The sequence below is a fragment of the Ixodes scapularis genome, unplaced genomic scaffold (assembly GCF_016920785.2).
Source record: "Ixodes scapularis isolate PalLabHiFi unplaced genomic scaffold, ASM1692078v2 PGA_scaffold10__122_contigs__length_95168666, whole genome shotgun sequence".
NCBI classification, from domain to species: Eukaryota; Metazoa; Arthropoda; class Arachnida; order Ixodida; family Ixodidae; genus Ixodes; species Ixodes scapularis.
The window spans coordinates 6,990,195-7,002,236 of NW_024609836.1; the positions used below are offsets into that span (position 1 = coordinate 6,990,195).

Genomic DNA, 12,042 nt, shown 5'->3' on the forward strand with positions numbered 1-12,042 from the left:
TCATCGTCACTGATGACGTCACCGGCATCCACATCGTCATCGTCATCATCACTGATGACGTCACCGGCATCCACATCGTCATCGTCATCATCACTGATGACGTCACCGGCATCGTCATCGTCATCACTGATGACGTCACCGGCATCCGCATCGTCATCGTCATCATCACTGATGACGTCACCGGCATCCACATCGTCATCGTCATCATCACTGATGACGTCACCGGCATCCACATCGTCATCGTCATCATCACTGATGACGTCACCGGCATCCGCATCGTCATCGTCATCATCACTGATGACGTCACCGGCATCCGCATCGTCATCGTCATCATCACTGATGACGTCACCGGCATCCACATCGTCATCGTCATCATCACTGATGACGTCACCGGCATCCACATCGTCATCGTCATCATCACTGATGACGTCACCGACATCCGCATTGTCATCGTCATCATCACTGATGACGTCATCAGTGACGTCACTGATGTCGTCACCGGCATCCGCATCGTCATCGTCATCATCACTGATGACGTCATCAGCGACGTCACTGATGACGTCACCGACATTCGCATCGTCATCGTCATCATCACTGGTGAAGTCATCAGTGACGTCACTAATGACGTCATCGGTACCCGCATCGTCATCGTCACTGATGACGTCATCAGTGACGTCAGTGATGACATCATCGGCATTGGGGGTCACGTGACCCCCAAGGTAACGTGACCCCCCCTGGTTAGTTTAACCCCCCCCCCCAGTGCCCTTCCCTCCTCCTCCTCAAGAGCTGCGCTCTAATTCGGCGTTACAGGGAGTTGTAAGCGGCTTTCATTTTTTTTTACGTTAAAAGGTTCGTCATCCTCGTTTGGCCACCTCGGACCGGTGGGACACGGTGGCCGTCATCGCGGGGTCGAGATTATAATAATAATAAATCTTTATTTTGTTTCGTCACTGCAACGGGGGACCAAGACAAAAAGCTGCCGCAGCAGCTTGGCGGAGGTCCTCGCCGGCCCCCTTTACAGCAGGCGATTCCTAAGCAATTAAAAAAAAAGAAAACGAGCAAAATAGTTACATTAAGAGAAAGCACACTATTTTACATGTACAGACAAGAGATCAAACAAAAACAAGAGAAAAAAATGGAATTAATATATTCTTTGTGGTATGCAATGGTACAGTGACCCGTATGCCTTAGCCGTACCTAAAAAAACAACCATAAAACAATGATCGTACCTCCGCCAGCGTCATTGCATGAATATCAACACCTTTTAAAAATATTTTGTTTAATAAAGTAGTTGTTAATAGACCGATCTTACTGAGCGTTCGGCGCATGCGTGACGCCGCCATAACTTTAGTTCACGGGAGGCAGACTGCCGTGCATGCAAGGTCTCGTGCCGTCTTGTGCTCCGCACGCGCAAAGCTCCAGCAATGCTGTTTTGCGTGCAGAAATATTTTAGTTCCCTCGATGCATTGCGGCAGCGGTGGCGTAGTCAAATTGGCTGGTGAGATCGGTCTATTAGTAATTTAGCGTGTGGTTATAGTATAATGTATGTGATGGTGAAACAAACCATTTTTTTAGGGCGGAGTTGATATGAGGAAGTGAAAAGTACAATGTTGCATAATTCCTCAAAATCTTTATTTTTAAACTGCGTAGACTTCTTGTACGAAACAAGAAGTCGCGACAGGAAGAATTCCAGCTGGTGTATTTCAATAAATGCAATGAACTGCAGTATCGCTTTGAAAGTCCTTACCTTGTTTGTTGTTGCTTTGGTTTAGTTAGAGAAGAAACCTCTGACGACAGGCATCGTACAACTAAATCTAAAATGAGGTGTTTCCCTTCAAGAGCTCTGAGAACAAACATCAAATACCGTCAGACATGCACTTCGTGAACTAAATGACAATACCCGTAAGAGAGTATGATGACATATGAACTCGCGAGCTCGATGGTATTCTTCACGCACGCCGTCGTGTTCTATTCTAAATGGGTGTTTTATTGAAACAGACAAGTTCAACAGGACGCGTAATCACTAAACCGCTATCGCATTAGCGACAATATCCAGCCTCTGTCCTTTCGTAGTTAACAAACTGCGGGGACTTCGGTGAATCACTTGTAGCCGAAACTTTTCTCTTTAAAGTGAAACCACGGCCGTCTTTCTGGATCACCTTGAGATGTGGCTTGCACCGCTGCGCCAAGCTCGTCCTGCGCTCAATCCGCCATGTTCAAAGGCTTTGGGTCTTGTTCGTTCACTGTAGTCAGGTGCCGCAAATCCTAATCCAGTTCAACTATTTGCTTCTTTAGGGACAAATTGGTTGCCTTGAAGCGACCCCCTAAACCTCAATTTTCTCGAAGTCGTAAAGGATTCGCGCGCGCATGCGCAGTTGTGTTTGCGAGTTTGTCCGGGACAAACAGTTCACGTCAAAATGACTCTCTAAAACTCCATAATATGTGTAGATTTTTCAAAAATAAGAACTGTTTAATTTCGTTTACTTCTGCAATATTTTGTCGCCATATTCAATTTTACTCTAAACAAGAACTAAAATTTCTTTTAACAAAAAAAATTATCAATATGTTTTCGAATATTAGCTTTAATGTTTGTCGTAATACAATTTAGAATTTCAGGGTGTCGATAGAAAAACATGTTAAGTGCTATTCCAACATGCAATGTATTTTATAAAGCAACAAAATAAAACATGCAGGCCTGTAAAACAGATTTAGTTTTTTTTTATATTCACTTCGTTCATAATATTCAGTGTTTTTTGCGATAATAATAAAATATCCATTAAAATAGAGATTGAGACAGCAAGAGTTGGGGAAATCGAAGGTAGATCGAACACAGCAGAGGTTTGCAGTGAACGAACAACGCACAAGGTCAGCAAAAGGCTGTATTTCCTGAAAGCATGGTATACATACCAATCAATGTCATATATCCCGGGAGTATATGTCAGTAACAATAAACATTGAGTTGTTTTATTATATAAGTGCACGTCTCATACCTAGGTAAACTCATTGTGGACTAATGGCAGTATTCCATCGAACAGACTGTAGAGCGGACACGTATGGCTTATAATCTACGGCACGTGTTCCGCCGGTATTGAACAGAAAGCAATATCTAGTAAAGAGGACAGTCAGTAAACCGTGGTCTGATAAAGTATACGGTAATTCTGGGGGATCTATTGCAGAATTTTAAAATCGCATCTGTTAAAAATCTAGTCTAACCTTAAACTCCGTTCCATCAGTTTACTATTATCCTTTCATTCCTTGCTACTGCCAGCCTTTGCGACTATGAATGTCACCTGCCATTTCTTGTTGTCCCGCATTTTGCTCGTGGGTAACCAAAAGACGTTCTTTTCGCGCCCGTGTCGGATCTCGAATTCTATAATGCCGTCGTCGCTGCTGTCCCCGCTGCTACTGGGGCTGTCGCTGGCGTTGCTTACGACGTCCGGAGAACTGCCCGTTTCCGAAACATTGTCTGGTTTCAGTTGGACGCAGTTGACAACAATGTCCCTTTGCGCCGCCTCCAGGAACTCGCTCATCCGCACTGTGCGAGTGATTGCTTCGACGTCGTCGTCAGTTGTGACCACTGGTGACGGCTTCAGTTGCATCGTGACAACGTCATGAGGAAGCACGCTCTTTCTCAGACTCCTGCTTACCTTCTCGAGGAGGGCATCCTTCACGCGCTCGTCGGGAAGAATGCCATCACCTTCGTGACCCGAGTCAGTTTCACTGGAATCCCCATCTCTCAGTTGAACTTCTCGCGCGAGTTCTTCCGTGGCGTCTGCGGATATCCTGCTGGCAGTTCTGGTCGCCGCTGACCTGCGTCCGGTCTTGCTGCTTTTCCGGGATTTTATCCAGTCTTTGAAACGTACAGCCTGCTCTCCAAGCGACTCCCGGACGCTGGACTTCTGCCGGGCGGATGAGGAGTCTTCCTTGGAGGTGTCCACCCGGCTGGGATCGTGAGGAACCCAGAAAGGCAGCAACGCCGAACTTTTTTTTGGAGCTGCATTTCTAGCTTTCGAGAAGCGACGTCTTGGCGTTTCCTTCGCGTCTTCAATCTTCGGCTCCGTCGAAGAAATCTGAACACTTTGAGTGAAAACGCTTTGAGATTTGGCGCCTGTAGATTCCGAGGTGGTAGTCTTATGCGACTTCGTGGCCGTTGAGAGCTTCGGTTTACTATCGTCGTGGGGCTTTGGTACGCTTAGCCGTCCCTCGTGTTTCTTGAGGAACGGAAACGTAGATTTGGCCTCCGCAGTTTGAGATGACGCTTCAGGGCTCCTGTATGAGGTCTGCTCCGGCTTCTGGTTGGACGCTGTTGACTTCGATGGTGTTGCACCCTTTCTGGCTTCTCGTTTTGGTGTGGCTTTGGAACGCCTCGTTGGAGTTTCCTGGTAGCTTTGCTTCGTCTCTTCTCGCGTCGTTGATCTAGAGCGTTCCTTTTTCTCCATGCTCTCGAGCTCTTCCGAACCACCAAGTTCAAAGGAAACTTTATACTCGAAATCTTCTTCTGAAATTTTCTTAAGGTCAATCACTGAACTGTGTTTCACTTGTCTCTGTTCAGACACAGAGACCGTCTTCATGGACTTCTCTACCTTTTTCCGTTGTGTCTCTTCCTCGAGCTGTTTCTTAATCCGCTCTACTCTCAGCCGCGAAGCCTGGTTGCTGGAGACCCCAGCAGTGCTTGTTGAAGCATCTTTACTGCGAAATCTTTGTTTTAAAGGCTTGCTTGAAGATTCTTCCTCAGCTTCGGTAAGCTTGACTCTTTCTGCCGGCCGTTGTGGAAAGACCCGTGACTTGATGTGACTGTAGTTTGTTGATCGTGTCGTGGGAATGTTTGGGGCACCTCTTACCACCGTGAATACACTAGTCAGTGGGCTGGGCAAGATGGCTGGTAACAGGTTTTTTTTCGAAGCAGGATGTTGGTAGACAGGGCGCATCTGTGTCTCTGAGCTTTGTGGCGCTGATGCTCCCATCTCTGCTTGCTGCCTGTGCCTATGACTATCAGGGTCCTGTTCTGATCCTAGAGAGACACGGAAAGGTGAGGACACTTCAGTTGTCTGGAATGAGATGTAGACTAACGTGAACAGAGTGATTCAGGCTTGACTTAAAATAGTGCAGGTTTCTAAGGCGATAGTAATCGTTAATAATACGTAAACAGAAAATATTCAAGGAGGACAGAAAAATTGATTACCAATTCACAAATGGCTTGCGTGTATAAGTGTGATACTAATTTTCAGGTTTATTCTTTATGAAAACGCAAAAACACGTGTAATCCCAAGCCTCACCTCTTTGGTCTTTAACTTGAACAACGTACGAAGGTTTGTCAAAAAAATTAGTAGAATATCCTGAGAGAATTAGAGTGGCAGCCGGTGTTATGCCAAAAATAGAACATTCAGAGAAGCTTCCTAGTAGAAGACTCGTAGAAACTTCGCTGAAGCAGCCTCCAGAGGAACTTCGACAAGCTGAACGTTCAGTTAAGAGCTTTCTTTTTTAGAAAATATTTCAGCTGAGTAAGCTTCTTGAAGAACCTCCGCTATTCGGTCGGTATTTTTAGTACTTTACCTGTTGCGGGAACTCAGGGCCCGACCTCAAGTGACGCCGTGAAGGTTAGTTTAGAAAATTTGGTCTCAGCGTGATTGACTGCGTAGCAGCCGCTTCTAGCAGCTTACGACGACACAACACACAGACACATTGGCGCCATCTATCGTGTAGCCTAGCAACACTTCCGATTGACGTATGACCAGATTAAAGGTTTTACCGTATCTCCAAGATCAAATCTACGCACTGTCTATGCGAAATAGCCTCTTTTAAGATTCCGAGAATTATTTCAAGCACACGGTGAAACCAAGCGAAACATGTACGCATATCTTAAGTGTCCTAGGTATGCTCGTCAGATGGCGCCAGTATGCTTTCTTGTCTTAGCCATAAGCGGTCGGAACGCTGTTGATTAACTCAAAAAGCCAATGCGTGAACCAGGCTTAAGGGTCGTGTTTTTCAAGTGTAACAAGGCGGTATGTTGGGCTAGTTGGTGATCGTTAAACATAAACATGAACAGTGCGTGCTTGTCCTGTGTTTATTCCATGTGTCCTGCCCCTTTGACCGATGTTTATCATTATATTTAAAGTGGAAATTTGAGAAACCTGGTGGTAGCTAAAACGGGGTTTAGTGCGGCAGGCCCACTTTACCTGGTGCCAAGGCGCGCGCTTCCACAGCATGACGGCGCTTGTAGCTCTCGCTTGCGCACTCCAGGGCATTGTCAGAGCCTCTTCGTTCCTCTCTGTCTCCTTCTTTCTGCTAACCAAATGGAACAATATTAAGATTTGGCTTCATAAGAGACCGGTGTGAATAAGTCGCTAAATTTTATTAATTTGTGGCAAGTACCAAAACGTGTCGATTGAACACTGGAAAAAAGTTGCAAACCGGCTGAATCCCAAAACTCGTGAAGGTAATGTCCTCTGATAGTTTTAATATGTATGAGCAGGGTGTTTTACCAACGACTGAAGTTAATTTAATAAAAATCACTTGAAAGACCACATTTATTATTTCGCTATAAATTTTATAGACCGTTATCTACTGACTGGCTCAACGGCGCTTATCAGTTTGTGGCCATCTGAGGAGCTTATGCATCGAGCGCTCGGGCGCTGGGTGCGCCAGCAGACGAACGCGGGGCCCAGATCCGATTAGATTTACTTCCCAGTGACCTCCTGTTTATCACCCAGCTGTAACACAGACCACGGCAGACGTCAGGTTATCAGTATAAAGTGATAACTAGCAAATAATATAATTATAACTTTCAATTTAAATATTAACTTTTGAAGTATTTGCCTGAGCTTGCATATTTAAATCAGAGATTAGCTGCTCCACGTCACAATGTGATATAGCTGATGTTAAATTTAAAGGCAACCACGGGCTGCTCCGCGCTATTTGCTGGGAAATGTACCCCGTGAGGCGCCTGGGCTAGCGAAACTAAAACGCAAGAGACTGACGGAGGTCCCACTTGGAAGCGACGTCGCCCTTTGCAGTGGGAACAGATAGCGAGTCATCGCGAACCGATCCGCAATGATCGTGAAGATAAATTAGAAGGGACTTAAGAAAGGTGCAGACAAGCGTCTTGTCTGTAACTTTTCTTCTGTCCCTTCTATTTTATCTTCTTGTATGCCAGCTTTCTTCTGTCCCTTCTAATTTATCTTCAAGTTCCCTTCCCAGTGTAAGGGTTTAAGCATCGTAATAAATATGGACCAGTTCGCCTGCACTTTGACCATTTTTTCGATCTGAGAGCATTCCGTTCCAGCACTTGTCACCCAGGAAAAAATGCCGAATTACCGGTCTGTGAACTTATGCGCTACAACTTATATTCGGCAAAAAAGAGCTACCACACGCGCTCAGAACGCGTTTCACGGCCCTGTGAACAAAGATGGCAGCGCATAGAAAACAGAATTATTGGAACGGGCCCCTTTTCCCCCCAAAGCCTGTAGACAAGCCAAATTCTCCACTGCGGAGAGGAATTTAATTTTCGTACTTCTAACAACCGCTATAGCGTATTTGAACAGCGGGCAGTAACTATCGAATTCGGATATGCCAGATAAAGGGGACATTTGAAGAATACAAGATTGTTAGAGGACTTGAGATCTCTAGTCATCACTTTACGTTCACACCCTGTCGTCTTACGCGATTTACAACGTTATCCCAAGTAATATTATATATATATATACACATATATAACGGGCATGGTGGCGCGAGGCTGAAGGCGTGGGTATATAACTGAGAAGAGAAAACCCTCGGTGAAAACAGCAACAACGGACGATTTCTTCTTCGGCGTCTCGGCCGGACTCCGGCCGAAACGTTGAAGAATAAATGTCCGTTGATGCTGTTTTCACCAAGGGATTTTTCTTCTCAGTTTATATATATATATATATATATATATATATATATATATATATATATATATATATATATATATATATATATATATATATAGTTTTCTATCTCGAGTCTTTTTAATTATTTCCTGCCATTGATGCAACATGGATTTGCGATATTAGTAAGTTTAGTCTTAGGGATCCGCGTATTAATATTGAGCAATTATTGTAGTACCTACTCTTATTCTAATATTAATGACTGATAGTACTAAATATGTGTTTTATATCAAATTCCTTCATTCTGCAGCGGAATATAGTGAAAAAAAGAGCTTGTTGAGCCGTCAAGCGCGGATTTTTGTTTCGGTCCCTACCCGATCTCATAAAAAAATGAACGAATAAACTCTTATTATCAATATTATTTCACACGAATCCTAGCAAAAAAGAACATTTTTTTATAATAGTAGAGTCAAGCAACTCATATCGAAGTTGTCAGGCGTCTTTCGAATAGAATTCTAGTAGGTAATACAACAATCTGTGAAGATCCTTAATCCTGCTGTACTCGTATTTGTCTTTTTCATAAAATCGACCACCATATTCCTCAGCTTAAATCACAGCTAATCAGTCTTCCTTACTTTGTTTCAGCACGCCCTGATCAACGTCCTAAAGTCGGTGTCACATTTTGCCCCTCTGACGTTTATCTTGACTCATTTATTTTCAGAATTTTCAAAGACTGGAACCGCTTACCCGCATCACTCACATCAGTTAGTGACCATGCACTTTTTTGTACACCTATTGCCAATGTCATGTTCCCTGTTATTTAAGTATTGTATATTTTGTTCCATTTGTATTATTATCACTATTTTTCCAACTCCCCTCTGTAATGCCTTGTGCCCTGAGGGCAGACATGTACAAATTACTCAAAAAAGGTAGTTAAGTTAAGTTACTGAGTATCGACGCCAAAAGTAATTGGAGTAGAGTAGAAATTACGTATTTGTAATAGTAATTGAGTAAACTACTAACTACTGTAAAAAGTAGCGAGTTACTTTGAAGTTACTTTCGAAGTTACTTTTTTATATTTTTGTGGTAGCAAAATGAACAGCAGTTTTGATCAATGAAAAACCCTGCGAGCCTAAAATAAATGCAGTCTATCTATGGCTTGCGTTTTCGCCAAAATAGTTTATTCGCTCGCAGAAGCAATTGACTTTCAAAGTTCTTGATTGGAGAGTTTTCCCCTTTTCCTTCTAAGGACGTCCCCAGCCAAGCTAAATAGACGTTCCACCGACGGGCTGGATGGAACGGCAGCGTTGAATTTGAGAAACAGGCTGTGCAGGGTCGGGTAAGCGATTGTCGGCATCTTAGGTGTCCATGACTAAACATGTGAGGTTTGCCTCGGCTAGGAGGATCTTTTGTAACAAACTTTCCTCCTTTTTTCTTTTTTCTTCGTCAAGTTGAGATTGTTATGACTGGCCCCTCTTTATTCCGACGTCGTTCTGAGAGTACGCTGAGCGAGTGCACCAGACCGTCAAGGATTCAAGTCTCGCGCCACGACGATGAGATCATCCGGATGACTGCGCGTCCCGTTGTAGTGCTAGTGCTACGCTACTGAAAAAAAATTGTTTCGGCTTAACAGATGATGAACCAAAGTACACTTCACCGCTGACGCCAGGTCCAACAAAAATGATCTCCCAAGGGTAACTCGCAATCCTCCCCGGCGACTACAATATTCTGATGCGGCTGACACGCCTGACAAGTAAATCGTTTTTAACAAAAGAGGAGGTCTCCCAGGCATGGATGGTCGGAAGGACGCGAAGGATTACGTGAACAAGCATCGTCGCTCGTATACAGTTGCAGCTGGAAGCGGGAACGTGCTCCCATGAACGGATTATCCGTGCCAGGGTTTGTGCGCGGGGGAGTCCGGATTTGCAAAGGCGTATGCGCTGACGACAAGGCGACCATGGGAACAGGAGCCCGGCCTCGAGGTCATTCCAGTGGCGCCTCCCGTGGAACCTGCCGCTTGAGTCAGAACTCACAAAAGACAGACAACACGAAAACAATAACAACTCTCGGAGTGTCCCCGTCTTTCATGGTTGCAGCTGGAAACACGGCGCCTGCGTGCATTACCGGATTAGGTCAATACCCGACCAAGGCTCGTTAAGCATCTCTTCCTGCGTTCGTGCGTGCCGGTGTTATGTTTTGGCTGCTCATCGCCACCTTGGCCCAAGGACGCCTTCCCGAAAAAGGGGGCCCCTTGTTCGGGAATGCCACTTTATCTGCCGGCGTCTTGTTCATTTCTGCGCTCAAACTTTCGTGAGAGGCAAAATTAGCACTATATAATTTCGAAAGTAGTTAGTAATTTGAGTAGAAGTTACCTGAAAAAAGTAGTTAAATTAAACTACTAATTACCCAAATCAAGTTGTAATTGAAAGTTACCAAGTTACTCGAAAAAGTAGTTAAACTACAGTAGTTTGAGTAGAGTAGCTGAACTACGTCCAAGTCTGCCTGAGGGTAAAATAAATAAATAAATAAAAACTCCATTTTTTGGTTATGATCAATCTTCGGTGAGCTTTAAAAAAAAAATGGCCTCGATATTTTCTAGCCATTTTTTCAACCCCAATGCGTTCGCGGGCTCCGCAGCCTACCAATTTCCTTATCTAAAAGTCAATTTGAAATGTGCCATCAGATGTCAGATGCAGTTCAGTGAAGCTGGGGCATGTCATGACAACTGCTAAAGCGACATTTCGCGAACCGAAAGCCGACCACGATGCCTGGTTCTTTTTGCGGGTAGATTTCCCCGCAAACACCTTGCTGTTTTATCGATGCACCCTTTTCCGAGTTCCGGGTTTGAGCAGAGTACACAACGCCCGTGTTGCCAGACCGGATTCGGCTGGGGGAAAACAAGACTGCCATTTGCTCGACGCGAACGGCGATGTGTGATTCCAGGTGTGCTCGAACGATGCTTATCCACTGGTTGCCTTTGAATGTCGCAGTTGGCTGCGGCCGGGGAAGGGGACGAGTATTTTTCGGTTTCCTTCGGAGAAAATTGACCTTAAAGGGCAACTCCACTGCATTCTTACAATTTTTGGGTTATGATCTATTTAGTCGAAGTCGGCGACCTTGAATCACGAGATATAATTTGTTTTTCGGTAGTGTGTATAGTTTTGTAGATATCGAGAATCCAAGTATTGTTACGGCGGCACGGCGAAACCGAAACTACCGGCTGAAGCAGCCTGGCAATGTTGATACTAGTGGCGCGTCGTGGGCATGACCTAGTTTTGGTCCCGCGCTCCCGAGCCGACGCACCGACAATGTCGGCTCCGTCGCACGTGGAGTTTCAAAACAGAAGGTAAGTGGCAAATTTTCTTTTTTACCGCTTCACTTTGTTAATATGCACCAAATGTAGTAAGATTTAGTGTGCATTTATAACTTTGCCGGCTAAAAAGCGAATCCGACTGCTATAAATATGACGCGGTCAGTGCCGGCGCAGCGTGACTGTATTTGTTTCTTGCTCGCGGACCGAGAGAAAAAGGAATAATGGGAGATATAGGGACATATGTATCCACAAGCGGTCTAAGTTGCTAAGCTAAGGTGCTTTTATGTGCACGCTAGTTAGATCGGCCGCGAACTGCTGCGTCCGGCCGATCGTGCTAGAGCAGCCGGCGGACGGTACGCGAACAGCGACGGCACCGCATCGTTCTTCAAAGACGCGTGTTTCATGGAGAAACACACAACAGTCAGCAGCCGCATATACCGTGTGTAGGTGTCTGACGTAAAGTGCAGGGAGCAGAGCTTCGCGTTGGAGCTCGAAGTCGACGGTCCCCCGAAGTCTATCCGGCGAACGGCACCGACCCACACCTTGTGCCTCTTCCGGTCTCTTGGGAACTTATGGAACCGCAGCTAAGGGTTGCGCACCGGCTTGTTGGTGCAACGCACAACACTACTACAAGTCGTACTCGACATTGCCCAACGCGAGTCCGCCGAGTCTCTCCGGCTCCACGTCACGCGCGTGAACGAGCAGCACCGCTTCGCTCTCCTCCGCGCTGTCGCGAAAGCAATGCTGGAGTTAAATGAACTGCCTGGACGCTAATAAAAATAGGAGAACACAGGATAACGTTGTAAGCACCTCTTGCCGTCAGCAGAATCGCAGAACGCCACGGGAAACGACGCGTCCAAGCGTCCGTACGAGAGCGGAGGA

General features: G+C 45.4%; 1 protein-coding gene across 1 annotated transcript in view; it reads right to left on the reverse strand.

The window, feature by feature from the left end:
* Positions 1 to 2,859: 2,859 nt before the first annotated feature.
* Positions 2,860 to 12,042, reverse strand: part of LOC8041115 — a 63,755-nt gene continuing 54,572 nt past the window's right edge. Inside the window, exons 11-12 of the mRNA XM_042288780.1 lie at positions 6,177 to 6,282; positions 2,860 to 5,011 (exon numbers count right to left, since the gene is read on the reverse strand). Of these exons, the coding sequence (XP_042144714.1) occupies positions 3,249 to 5,011; positions 6,177 to 6,282 (1,869 nt within the window). The 3' untranslated portion in view covers positions 2,860 to 3,248. The remainder of the gene's footprint in view (positions 5,012 to 6,176; positions 6,283 to 12,042) is intronic.